We start from the raw sequence: 14,465 nt of genomic DNA, 5'->3' as shown, positions 1-14,465 counted from the left end.
CCTTTGGACGAAAAAAAAAAATAAATAAAATTATAGTAATTGTCAGGATCCTCTCACACTGACCTTTTCTTTTTAGGGTTAATTACATCACTGAAACAAAAGCCCTTCTCACATTTCCCAGTTTTTAGAAACCTATGTTGTGTGTTCATCTGTTGTGGAAGATGTTGTTGCTCCCCCTCAACCACACAGCTGTCTTTCAGCCTGACGTTGGTGTCCGTCGGCTCTGTGCCGTTTGTTGCACTATTTTTATCTGACTAATAGCCACATAACGCCTCCTATCACAGAGACAGATTCCACCCTGAACACCTCTCGGGGCCGAACACAAACACAGTTAGTGACTGAAGTTATATTCTGTCTCATCTCGCTGACATGTTTTCTGTTGGAGAGTTAAATGAATAACAGATCTATCACAATCTTTTATATTAGAGTTGTAAGAATCTGCTGCCTGATGGTATCCCCCTTGTGGAGGTTAGTCATTTCTTTCTATGGGATGAATTCAAAGCTAAGGAACAAGTTTTGGTGAGATGTGGTGAAATTAAATAAAGAAAATAAGACATTTCGGTAACGCTTTATAAGGCTCTTGTAATAAGTCCCTTATAAGATGCTTATTAACATTAATATGTGTTAATAAGACTATATAAGTGTTAATAATAGCATTATAAACATGTTTATTGTTAGATCACAAGACATTTATTTATAAGAAACTTGTTAACAGTTTATAGACCGTTCTCGCTTTAGATCTGCAAAAAAGCAGTTAACTGTTAATGCTAATAAAGGCATTATCAAGTATGTATTAATCTTAATAAAGCAACAAAACATTTAGTTAAACTACATGTGTTTATAATGCTATTATAAACAATTATAAGAATCTCATAAGGCCTTTATTAACGTTCTTAAGCAAACTGTTAACAAGTTTCCTATAAGTGCTTATAGATGTCTTATAATCTAACAATAAACTTGTTAATAATGCTATTATTAACACTATATAATAGCATTATAAACACATGTAGTTTAACTAAATGTTTTGTTGCTTTATCAAGATTAATACATACTTAAGGCATTTATTAGCATTAACAGTTAACTGCTTTTTTGCAGATCTAAAGCGAGAACGATCTATAAACTGTTAACAAGTTTCTTATAAATGCGAATCTTAAGTCTTATAATGTAACAATAAACTTGTTAATAATGCTATTATTAACACATATAGTGTTATTAATGAATATGAATGTTAATAAGCATCTTATAAGGACTTAAAAGGGGCCTTATTACCTATTTACTAACGCTTATTACAAGAACCTTGATACAAAGTGTTACCGATATTTCAAATAAGAGTACAAACTGAATCACTGGACTCCCTGCCTAGAAGAATATATCTTCTTGTCGGGTTGTGCACCATCTGTTAACCTCAGGGGGTTGATAATCCCACATAGTGACGAAGAAATCAATCCTCAACCACTAGACTGGAGTGTCATCTCAATCTTCCTCTCTAATACACAACATTAACATTATTGTTTTAGTCGTTTTTGAACACTAACTCACAGTTTTAATCTCTTTTTGTGCATACAGACATTCGGTCAGGTGTGCCAAACAATACATAGCCTCAACAGCATAAAATATGTTAATACAGTGCAGTAATATTTCACTGTCTTAAGGCAGTACTGTGTAACAATCTCATACTTTCTGCACCGCAGTCATACATTTATATTACTGTCCATATCTGATCTATAGTCTCAATAGTGTTACTCAAAGTGGGGTTCGGGGACCCCCAGGGGCCCGTTGGCACTCTGTCAGGAGGTCAGTGAAATAATTTGTTATAAATTATAAAAATTGTGCTGTATAATTACATATCTATGGGGAACATCTGCACTATTAAAACAAGTGTCCATTACTACCACCCACGATAGCTTTGAGCAAATAGAAACTCTGATATGACTGTGACAATCTGAACAATCTGTCATGAATCAGTCACTTCACTCAGGGTGCAATGAGTGCATGTTTCAGTTTATCACGATGAAACAGGTCTGAAGTATTTAGCTTGAAAAGTTTTAGAATACAAATAGTCCCAATGGCATTAAGAGTACAAATGGTAGTAAGTAATATGCTTAATCTGTGTTAAGATTACATGTAGGAGGGGGTCTTTGGAAAATCTACTCCCCTGTAAGGGGTCCCCGGCCCAACATTTTTATAAAATTGTCAAAATTAGATTTGCACATGTATAACTAAAATCACAATAACAGTTACTGAACAAGACAAAAGTGAGCATGGCTAACATACCCCCGCTCACTGCTTGACCCCTACTAAAGTCGGGCCAAAGGTTTTGCCCTTTTGGAAAAATTTCAAAAATGTTGGGCACCCTGGACTTCTAACCACCAAAAGGCACAACTAGACCACACTGTCAACCATCATACCAAATTAGAAGTTCCTAAGTTGAATAGTTTCCGAGTTCTGCTCCGGAAACTAAAGTGTGACACGCGAACGGACGGAAGGACGGACGGACGGACACGCGGAGCGCTATACAGAATACCCCTAACTATGTTATCATGGGGGTATAATAATTTATTAAAAAAATGATGTGTATGAAACTATTTAGGAGGCCATATTCTGCTAAAATTCAGTTATTTGTGCACAGTTGCAGATATTATATTATTAGTATTATACTATCTGTAGAATTCGATTCCAGTGGTGGCTGCGCAGGATTGTTTCCGACTGGTGTGATTCAGACATTTCCAATAACTCCAGAGCCATGTGAAGTCTAAAATTCAAAACTTATTAGAGAAAAAGATAAAAAAATAAAAAAATAAATAAAAAAGATAGATGTAACCATTTCCAAAATTCACAACGTGTTTTCATTTAATTAAATATTCTGCTTCAATCCATATTTGTTGGCGTTTAGCCTTTCAACAACTTTTTCACTGCTTTCCTGCTGATTGCAAACAAAGGGAGGCACGCACTGATGAGTTATATATATTAAAGAAAACTAGCTAATTTAATACACTGGATCACTTTATTCAAATTGAGGATTTTGTTTGAGGATTTGTAATTTTTGTTACAAAATGATTGTTGACCACTGGTCTATAGCACACCCCTATTTCTCTATATAATGTCTCCCTATTGCCATTACTTGTATTTATACCTGCACAGTATATATTTTTGTTCAGACTGTATATATCTTGTTTTTTTAATACATAAGTACATTAATCTCCACTTCGTCTGCACACTGTCACTAGACACTGGAGGCTGTCATCACACAGTTGCAGCCTTTTAAACCCAACCGTGTGTCCTTCGTTCTGTATGATAATAACAACCTCTGGTCCACAGCCTGCATAAAAGACCTGGTTTGAATTCTCACAACTCCGCATGGCACGCTGTGATCGAGTCACTCCTCGTTGACCTTTTGACAAAGATATGCAAACAGTTCCCACTCGCTGTCGTTCTCCTTTGCAGCACAGGTGCCGGACGCTCGGATGTGCCAAAGTTAAAATTAACCCCCCCGGCCACAATGTGAGAGCAGACATGGCTCTTGTCTGTCACTCACTGTTATGAGCTGTTTATGGGGGCTTGAATTCCAAGGGGGCGGAAGACAGCTCTGACCGGTGAGGTCATGAGATGAAAGTGAAATAAAAAGTCAGTAAGATTAAAGGGATTGTGGCTGCAACATGAAACGAGTGGAGCATCTGTGTCATCATTCAAAATAGAGCAAACGAGCACCGAGCAAGAATTAAATTATAGCAAAAGAACACAAAAAAAGGTCAAAAATATGATCTTTTATATAGTGATAATATATCTCTATATATTTATTTATTTCTATAAAGCACAACAACCAACTTTTTCTTCTTATTGTTTGTAAATATATCAAAAATAAAACACAATGAACTTTCTAAGAGACCATTAAATAAGAATGCTGTAAATAATAATGCTTTCAGTGGTGGAAGAAGTCATAAATATTCCATTATGAGTTAAAGTCCCAAATTCAAAATGTTACTTTATTAGAAGTACAAAAGTATTATCAACAAAATGTACTTGAAGTATCAAACGTAAAAGTACTCGTTACGCAGAATGGCTCCTTTCACAGTGTTATAGAATATTGTTTGTGTTATGTTTTTATCACTATGATGAATACATTTAGGAGCATTTTAATGATGTAGTTCATCAATGTGGAGACAATTTTAGATACTATGTATACTACTAGATTAACACTGTAGTACTGCATCATAACATACAAGCATATCATGTGTTTTTATATGTATAAAGTAAAGTGTCAAATAAATGTAGTGGAGTAAAAAGTACAATATTTCCCTCAGAGATGTAGTGGAGTAGAAGTATGAAGTGGCATAAAATAGAAATACTCAAGCAAAGTACCTCAAAATTGTACTTAAGTACAGTACTTGAGTAAATGTAAGACACTGAAACCTACAACTGAAATTACAATGTCTACTATCAGAGAAACATAGCAGCACAAAACATGTAAACTTGCGAGAGAGAGAGAAAAGAAAAAGGCTCACCTTGCAGGGGAGAGAGTGAAAGATCTATGAACACAGAAGAGCGTCTTTTTGCTTCCTCGTTTATAGAAACAGGTGAAGAAGAAGAAACCTCAGTGATGATGGCTGTTTAAGGACGAGCACCCAAACTGTCTGACAACCACTTGGTGAAATCACATCTCAATTATAAATAGTTCCCTCTCTCTGGAAGCGTTTTCAATGATGATCTATGAGTTACAGTTATGTGTTTGCTTCCACATGATAAGACGCCTTCAGGGTCTGCTGCTGTAAAAGGTAGACGCTGTATTTGATTATTTGAGTACACAGATGCATTAAAGGTTCAGCATCATTTTATACGCGACAATGATCTTGTTTCGTTTGTCGTGTGAAGGATGGGCAGGTTGAATCACTCGGCTACATGACTTTTAAAGTGTGTATCCTGTTGGCTGAAGTCCAGTGTAAATTTAATCAGCTATAGTAGCCGCTTCCTTCCAGGTTGCTATCTCTGCTGCCACTTTGATTGGGCAATAAACCAACAGGGTCAATGTGGGACCAGAGATAGCAGCCTGAAAGAAGGCAAACACCTGGCTATATTTATATATATATATGACCTCACATAGTAGCACATAATCAAACAAGTACAGACCACGATACTGTTCATATCACAGTCATAAAGTGGTTATGCAAATACCAAACTGTTCAGGAACATAACGAGGACAAACATTTGCAACGAGATAGCACAACTCTCATCCTCTATTTGGAAGCAGAACTGGCTCAATGCATACTGTATTTGTCTAGCATGCTAACATTTGCTAATTAGCATTTGGTCATAAACCAAAGTACCGGGACAAGTAAAGATTTTGACCTGATGATGAGGGGTCATCAAAGTTATTACTATTCATCCCAAGGGGGGCATGAATGTGTGTACCAAATTTCATGGAAATCCATTCAATTGTTATTGAGATATTTTCACTCGAAACCACAAATGTCAGCCACCAAAGTCATTAGGATACATCCTCTGGGAACCACGAATGTCTGTACAAAATTTTGAGCCAACCCATCTGATAGAATTTTTGCAAGATAGGTGAAAGGTCTGAACTACTGGTGTCGCTAGAGGAAAAGTTAGGTGATCACGAAAGTCATTAGGATTCATCCTCTGGGAACCATGAATCTCTGTACAAAAATGTTGAGCCAATCCATAGATGGTGAGAATTTTCACTAGATAAAGTGAAAGGTCTGATCTCCTGGTGGCGCTAGAGGAAAAGTCAGGTGATCATTAAAAGTCATTATGATACACCCTCTGGGGAACATTAATCTCTGCACCAAGTGTCATGGCAATCCATCCAATAGTTGCTGAGATATGTCACCAAAAAAAAAAAATGGCAACCTCATGGTGGCACAAGATGAAAAGTCAGAAGACCACCAAAGACGGTAGGATTCATCCTCTGGGGAACACGAATGGGTGTACAATATTTTATGGCAATCCATCAAATTGTTGTATATATTTCACTCAAAACCACAAACGTCAGCCTCATAGTGGTGCTAGAGGAAAAGTCAGGAGCTCAACTATGTCATTAGGATACATCATCTGGGAACCATGAATCTCTGCACCAAGTGTCACGCCAATCCATCTAATAGTTCCTGAGATATGTCACTAAAAAACTAAAATATCCACCTCATGGTGGCACAAGATGAAAAGTCAGAAGACCGCAAAAGACGGTTGGATTCATCCTATGGGGAACACAAATGTGTGTATTTTTTGGCAATCCATCCAATAGTTGTTGAGATAGATTGGACCAAGGCAGTGAACCGACCGACAGACATTGCCATCAATAAGTTTAGAAATACTGCTGTGTTGCACCTTTCTCATGCAGGTGGAACCGGCGTAACGTTACCATGTAAACATCCACTTATCAGACAAACAATGGAAACATATTAGGACCATGAACTGCAGAGACCGAGCAGTAAACAGGGTCTCATGATTCACAGCGTGGACTGTGGCAGAGAGGCTCTTTGTATGCAGCGCTGCATTGTTCGGTGAGTAAGCTTTCTAATTGCAAAGTCACCGTCCAAACCAAAAGCAAACAGATCCAGACAAACATGTCCTCCCCCGCGGGTTTCTGTCCAGAATCACATCTCTGTGCCGAACGGCGGCGTGGTCACATTGAAACAAGCTCCAGTGTATTTTGTTAGACATTCGATATGGTTAGCGACCCCGTGGCAGATGCACCGTGACCCAAACTGACCGGACCACCGCAGCAACGAGAGTCAACGTTACCTGGAACTGAAGGGGAAAACAAGAGCGACCACAAGGCTTCTAATATTTGATCGCTAGAGTGGATTATAGCGAGTCTCACGCACACACCTTTGATCCTTTTTGGCTGGACGTCACCTGAGAGCTGTCTGGGGGTCAGTTCTGTGTGCGTGTGACATAAAGCCACAGCCAAACAAACACAGACTGTGACTGAAAACAGAGATGCCCTGTTGAAATCTAACCCATTTTTAAAAATGATTTCATACGTAAAATCTAATTTCCCCTCGTTACACTGTCGACAAGGCAAAAGTGAGCATGGCTCACTGTTTGACCCCTACTAAAGTAGAGCCAAAGCTTTTGCCCTTTTGGAACTAATGGCATTAGTCTATTGAGCACAATCTAGCTTGTTATTATCAAACAAATTTAGGGCACCCTGGACTTCTAACCCCCAAAAAGCACAACTACACCACACTGTCAACCATCATACCAAATTTGAGGTTCCAAAGTGAAATAGTTTCCAAGTTCTGCTCCGGAAACGAGGACTACATTGTTGCGGGGGTATAAAAAGACAAAAATGTAGTGGTTTTCAAATCCAAAATGGAAATCCAGACACTCTCAGTCACTTGTGGTTCATTAATCATCTAAAATACTGTTTGTTACTGTATGTAAATCAGGTGAAATGTGGTTCACACGCAGCTTGAGGCCATATAGCCGGTCGCCTAGGGCAACACCTTCTAACAAAGAGGTAACAAATGAACAAATAAAGAAAGAATTACACTTTTCACCCCTGTAACTCTCTTTCTCACTCTTTTTCAGCCGCCCGGCTGCATTTACAGTATTTGTTAATAAAAGTGTAAATTGTAGTGAAATTGACTAAACACTTTTAAGCCTACAATATCAGGGACCAATTGTTTAATATATTATAATAAAAAACAGTTATTCATGAAAATAAAAATATAAATTTTGGTCTTAAAACCATTGTGATATGATGAAGATGTTGCGGTTACGGAGTTGAACCCTGACCCTAGTCTGCACTTGGTGAGGAGATTCATGGTTCCCAGATGATATATCCTAATGACATAGTTGAGCCCCTGACTTTTTCCTCTAGCGCCACTATAAATAAAATATTGCGCACACATTCGTGTTCCCCCGTTTTTGGTGGTCTTCTGACTTTTCATCTTGTGCCACCATGGGGTTGACATTTTGTTTTTTTTAGTGAAATATCTCAGCAACTATTAGATGGATTGGCGTGACACTTGGTGCAGAGATTCATGGTTCCCAGATGATGTATCCCAATGACACAGTTGAGCCCCTGACTTTTCCTCTAGCACCACTATGAGGCTGACATTTGTGGTTTTGAGTGAAATATTTACAACAATTGGATGGATTGCCAGAAAATATTGTGCACACATTTGTGTTCCCCAGAGGATGAAGCCTTTTTGAGGCTTGATCCTTACTAGTGATACAAGTCAGGATATCTCGGCTTCTGCTGCTTGAATGTTTTATCGCTTTTCTTTTCTTTTTTTTGTTAAATCTGTCTCTTATAATTTCCCATGACTTTATGAAAGTGCGATACTGAACCCCTGAAGAATCTCTTTAAGCTTCAGGTGTCTACCATATCCCAGCATACATTTGGTTAACACAAAAAAGGCATTTGTATGTGGGTAAAGTAAAATGTACTTTACATACTTTACATGTAAATATTCCACCATCAGAACCACAGTCTGGTAGATAGAGGTGCAGAAAGCATTTTCATTTAAAGCATCATTGCTGCCACCTTCTGGTCTCTCTGAACATGTTACTGTGTAATGCAGCTAAAAGATCTGCACTTAATACTGACATATGTTCAGTCCTGTGGAGTACAAATTACAATATTTCCCTCTGAGATGTGGTGGAGTATAAAATGGCAGAAAATGGAAATACTCAAATACCTCAAAATTGTACTTAAGTATCATACTTGAGTACATGTACTACTAGTTGCTTCCAGATCTCTGCAGGAAGTAGAAACGGATATCTAATGTTTTCAATAATAACTAGAATGGCACTCGGAGAGCGCAGACCTCCGCCAAGGTGCCTGACTTTAAAAACAGATCACAGCTCACGGTAGCATGAGTTAGTCGGCCTTTTATATTAACACGGTGTGTTTCCGTGTAACGTGTCGGCGAATGCCTCTCTCATTCAGTAACCTTGTTATGTCTGTATGGCGTTACACTACGTTGTCTGTCACCCCGTCATCTACCGCTTTTTTCCTTTCTCACCACGTCATCACCGCCTCATCAATGTGTCAATGTGTTATACCCTGTGGTCTAAATTAACAGGCTGATCGGAATCCGTAAAAAAATTCCTGAATCTGGATCATGGTCCGGATCGCCACCAAAATTGAATGGATTGTTCATTGTGCCACACCACACTGCCAATTTCATTCAAATCCATCCCAGACTGTTGGAGTGATTCTGCTAACAGACAAACAAACAAACAAACAAGCAAACCAACGCCGGTGAAAACATAACCGGCCTTGGCGGAGGTAATAATAATAAACATAACTCCAGACAGACGGACACGGAGCCCAGTCCCTTTCATAAAGCTTTATTTCACAGATCCCCTGTAACAGGAGGCCTAGGCAGCCAGGCTCATTATACATTTACATACACTGTCTGTGGCCAGTCCTTACAATGCTCCCCATGTTAAATAACTCAATAATTCAAGACAAAAACAACAAAACAACACACACGCACGCACACTGTTCAACTTAAGATAACAATAACGATATCGTAACGACGGTAATAATAACAACCATTGTCAAATATTATGCATTTCCAGGGTTCTTATACTGTATTTTCTAAAAGTTTTGTTACACAGTCAGTCATCTTTAAGGTGCACCATAAAATCTGCATGTGACATTTCAGTAAAACTTGACAGATGCTGCACCAGAACACGCAGTGGAGACGGAGAGAGAATACTTGTTGTGGTTGTCGTTGTTGTCGTTGTTGCATGTTGGTATATGTCAGATGATGAAAGAACTCCTCTTTGTCCTCTTGCGACAGACCGATAACGGTAAAAATGTGAATTCAGCGCAGTTCATTGTTTGTTTGGCACACGATTTTATAAGCCGCTGTGGTGTGGCATGAATCTCTTAGCTCGAGCAGAGACATAAGGCGCGTCTCCATGGAGATGTGTGGCGACTCACAGGACCTCTGCAGGGAGAGAACAACAGAGGTGAGACGAAGGGGAAAACTAATATTTGTATAATACGTTTTTATTCTCGTTTTCTGATTTCATCTTCAAACATTATTGATTCCAGCAATAACTATACCAGATGAATGGGAGATGTCTTGAATGAAAATTACAACTATTTTGATCATCAATTCATTTTTAACATCATTTTACAAGCAAAACGCCAAAAAAATATCTGGTTCCAGCTTCTCAAACGTGAGCATTTGCTACTTTTCTTTGTCATATATGAGAGTAAACTGAATATCTTTTGGTTTTTGGACTTTTGGTCAAACAAAACAAAGAATTTGAAGATGTAACTTTAGGGTCTCGGGAAATTATGACTTCACAAACATGAATCGATTCACGGAAAAAAAATCAAATACAGATTGATCAATGTTGAAAATAAGATGAGTTAGTTGCAGCCCGAACTGAGACTAGGAACTAATATCTATTTGTGTGTTAATGAGCAGGTATTTTGTTTGTAATTTGGCTGTTTTATGGTAACTGCATGACAGCACGTCTACATATATATACTCTATTGTATTAACAGTATATGTGTTTCCAGTAGTGGGTGCACCCTGGGTTCATTTGCATTCTTTAACACCTTTCCTACGAGACAATCTTCTTTTAGTATTTTCTATTTGTACTGTGTATGCTGAGGTTTGCAGTGAGCATTATCTCCTTTTTTAAAATGTTTTTGGTTGATTGCTCGTCCCTGCGGTGGGAAAAAGCCGTTTGTCGATACACACATTAAAGAAGAAATGATAAAAGCTATGAATTACAGAAAGAAATGTCTTGCTACATCGGGACAGGCAGTGGTTTACATCATTCCCAATGGCTTGAAATTTACATTTCACTTACAGGAGCAACTTTCAGGTGACATAGATTGGTCGAATGGGGGCCCTATAATAATAATAATAATAAGATAACAAGATATCATTTCTCAAACTGACACCACTGGTCACATGTCAATGAAAGCCAAGGAAATTTAGCATTTTAGGGATTCGACATTAGAGGGAATGTTTGAAGACAGAATTAAAGACACACCACCTTTGTCCAATTTAGCTAAATTCAGGGGGATGACTTTCTTGTTGCACCTTCCATGAAAGAATGACATGTTTGACTTATTTGACCTAACTTTGGTTTCAGGACCCTCAAAGCACTCCCTAAGATAAATATGAGGGTCACAAGATGATTAAATTGATAAAATAAAAAAATTTTGGCACAAAATTCTGTAGCATTTTTTAGACTTCTCACATTTCTGCCATTTATCTTGTGAAATACTGAATATGTTTATGTTTAAGCCTGTAAAACTCCTTCAAATGAAACAATGTGGAAAGAAAAAAATCGTTGGATGAACTTAAAAGTCCTTGAACTGTGATTATCACACGGAGATATTATTTTATGTTAAGGAACACTGATGTAGGATTAAGATTTGATGACGGGGTGTTGACAGTTTTTATTGACCTCGAGATCAATTTATTCCAAAGAAACGTGAACATTTCTCCTCCTTTATGTCCTGATACATTGTTATAATGTATGATCACAGTCTCATGTGTTGTCTCTTCACTGTACCTGCGACATGCTGAGGCTTCATGGGGCCTGTTTTCATCAGGAAGGGCTCTCCGCCCTCGAACGCCAGGATGGGCTCGCTGACCAGCCCGCTCTGAGTCTGCGTCGGGTTGCCGCTGTTGTTCAGCTGGATGATCTCCTCGAAGTGAGCCGCCTCTCCGTTGGCCGAGACGCCGTTCTGGACGCCGTTTACAACCGGACCGGACACACTTTGTGACGCGCTGAGGACTGCAGCGTCGGGACTCTGCAGGGTCCCAGCTGCAAACAGAAACAGAATGAGTAAATGAATAAATGAGATTGTATTTCAGACTGAACATACGGCGTAGAAACTGTAACACTCACTCTTGCTGAGCTCTGTGTCCTTGCCGTTGACCTGTGGAGAAGCTTTGACATCCTTCTGTGATGAGAAAAAGATCAAAAAGACTTCTGTTGTTTCAAAAAGGTCACAAGGAAGTTCAGTTCCTTCAAGCTTGTTTAAAAGGAAACACACAAACCTTTTCTCCTGCGTCACTTTTCCGAGTCCTCTTCATGATCTCCTCAAGGCGCTGTGCAGATCAGACAGAGAGATCAGTGAGTTAGAGGGAGGGAAGTACTGGGATGAACTCCTGAGTGTGAACTTTTCTGAACTGTGAGGTTGTTATTTTTCTCTGTTTTCTCTCCTCACCTTCTTCCTCTCCAGCCGCTCCTGCTCTTCTTTCTGGAAGTGTTTCTCCCTCTCGAGGCGCTGACGCTCGGCCTCCTCGCGAGCTTTGGCTTCGGCCTCCTCCCTCTGAAAAAAATAAGACAAAAACATGATTACAAAGCTGACAAAAATAACACTTTCTTCCACCTCTGGTGTGTCACATTGTGTGTGTGGATGTACTGTAATGCAGAAAACCTCTTGACCACCAGGTGGCAGCACATGCTCAGTCAGTTCTGCAGCCTTCAGGACAGAGTTGATATCATCTGAGTAACTCCATTACATGCCTCACTGGGTATTTAGATTCAGCACCAACCAAGCAGATGTGTTGAAGTAGGCAATGAAAACAAAGATTATGATGTGTGCATAAATCACATCTGTCACAACTGTTGTAACCTGCTGTTTTTAAAATCTGCAGTTTCACATGTTTTAACACTGTCTTTTGACTGCAGCGATTAGTTTTGGACACAAATCTTTAAATAGTCACACACGTTTTTAGTTTCCCGCAACACTTGAGCTGTAAAAAAAAATATGAGGCCACTGTAGTCTGGAGCTGTCAGGGTGGAACAATGGTCCGATTGAAGAGGGGAGAAGGGGAGTGGAGCGTGGCGGAGTGCTTCGGGCACGGCGTACACTGACGCTGCTTATCCAACCATCAGCCCACTGCAGAGCCAAGTGTACGAGGAGACAGAGGCAGCACAGGCCTGTCACTATCTCCCAGATCACAATGGCTCCCTCAGCCTCTGCTCATCACCATTATGGAGGTCACCAGCTGGCATGTGCCCGGGCAGACAAGGGCCCTCTGACTCACAGGGCTCACCAGTGGTCCGTGACAGCAGCACATATTTTATGTCCTTTAATCTGCCAGACAGTCAGTCAGTCAGTCAGGGGGTGAGTGAGTCTGATGTTCGGGCTCACGTACAGCAACAAACCCCCCCGACAGCTCAGGCATCCTCCTATGCATTAATCTGCCCAGATGGTAAGTGGGCTTACTGCATGTGGGGGATCAAAGGGATTCATGTTGGTTTGTGGAAAATTAGAGGGTTTGCAGTTCATACAGTATTTACAGTTAACAGGAATTGATCATGTGTCTCACTGATGGAAGTGGTGGTGGTTAACTCGGGTTGAGGGTTTGATACCCACTAGATATTGGCAGTGGGTTCAAGGAAATGGATTTAAATTATTCTTTCACTGAAATCATGGGGGTTTTGATTTATAATACTAAGCCAAATTACAGATAATAGAAGCATTATGTTTATTCAGGATCAAGTAAAAAATCCCAGCGGCCAGAGGGAACAGGGGAGACACCGGAATTTTGGTCGGAGAAGATAACGTTTCTCTCTGCGGAGCCCCGTCACTTCACAAAACCCGGGTATCCTCTGTTGGTCTGGAGGAGCTGCAGCATTTATTTCCGCAAAAACGTCCACTGTACATTCACTAGATATTCTCAGAGCTAAACTAACTCTTCTGCAGTGTGGAGTGTGCGCGCATGCACGTGAGGTGGAGCGAGCTGAGCGAGCGAGAACGAGCGCGGTGTGTGAGTGAAGGCAGGCGAGAGGAGCAGAGTACAGCAGAGACTCCGGCCCTGGAGACCAAAGCTACGGTCTCCCCCGCGTCCTCCGACCGCGGCCAACACTATTTTGCAAGACAGGCTTCACAAGATATAACTTTGCGGTTTTGGTGTTTCCGTGTAGTTTGCGTTGGAGTCTTGTCTGAACAGCGTAGCCACACGCGAGCTCATGGGACACCGACCCGGTACGATTTATATGTGTAAGAAGTTACAAACAGTCCCCTTAAGATCTAGATGTACGATGACTGAAATCCTTCATCCAGCTAAAATATATAGTTAAAAACTACCAAGATATAAAAAGTGTATCGTTAAACTGTGGCGGATAAAATGTCAGTTTATGACGGCTTCTAATAGACAACCAAAATGCTGACGCATGTGCAAGGAGATATGATGCCATCGACAGGCGACCAAATGAAGCGGACCGTTACGTTGATTAAAATTACGGATTCCTCTGGGTTTGAAAAGTGTTGTAAACATCTGGGATAATATAAGAACACAACTCAACAAAATATATAACAGGTCTAGTCGTTTTTAGATATTTTAATTACAGAAAAGTTATATACGTATTCTCCCTTTAAGTACTGGAATACAGGTACATAACTTATTATTATTGAGGAGAGGTAATGGTGGTATAAGGTAGTCTTTAGTGCACAGAGGTGAAACAGTTTAGGAACAAGGTGCTTGTAAGATGTAGAGAAG

At 39.8% G+C, this 14,465-nt stretch overlaps 1 protein-coding gene across 6 annotated transcripts in view; it reads right to left on the bottom strand.

The window, feature by feature from the left end:
- Window positions 1-9,302: 9,302 nt before the first annotated feature.
- The window catches only part of LOC141754456 (uncharacterized), a 53,348-nt gene continuing 48,185 nt past the window's right edge, over window positions 9,303-14,465 (bottom strand). For all 6 annotated transcript variants that reach the window (XM_074613520.1, XM_074613522.1, XM_074613524.1 and 3 more), the window contains 5 exons: window positions 12,182-12,286; window positions 12,012-12,062; window positions 11,860-11,914; window positions 11,521-11,775; window positions 9,303-9,926 (listed from right to left, as the gene is read on the bottom strand). In XM_074613520.1, coding sequence (XP_074469621.1) covers window positions 9,916-9,926; window positions 11,521-11,775; window positions 11,860-11,914; window positions 12,012-12,062; window positions 12,182-12,286 — 477 coding nt within the window. In that variant the 3' untranslated portion in view covers window positions 9,303-9,915. The remainder of the gene's footprint in view (window positions 9,927-11,520; window positions 11,776-11,859; window positions 11,915-12,011; window positions 12,063-12,181; window positions 12,287-14,465) is intronic.

The sequence above is a fragment of the Sebastes fasciatus genome, chromosome 17, assembly GCF_043250625.1.
Source record: "Sebastes fasciatus isolate fSebFas1 chromosome 17, fSebFas1.pri, whole genome shotgun sequence".
Taxonomy (NCBI): Eukaryota; Metazoa; Chordata; class Actinopteri; order Perciformes; family Sebastidae; genus Sebastes; species Sebastes fasciatus.
The sequence above is the reverse complement of the archived record's forward strand: the minus strand, read 5'-3'. Positions and strand labels throughout refer to the sequence as shown.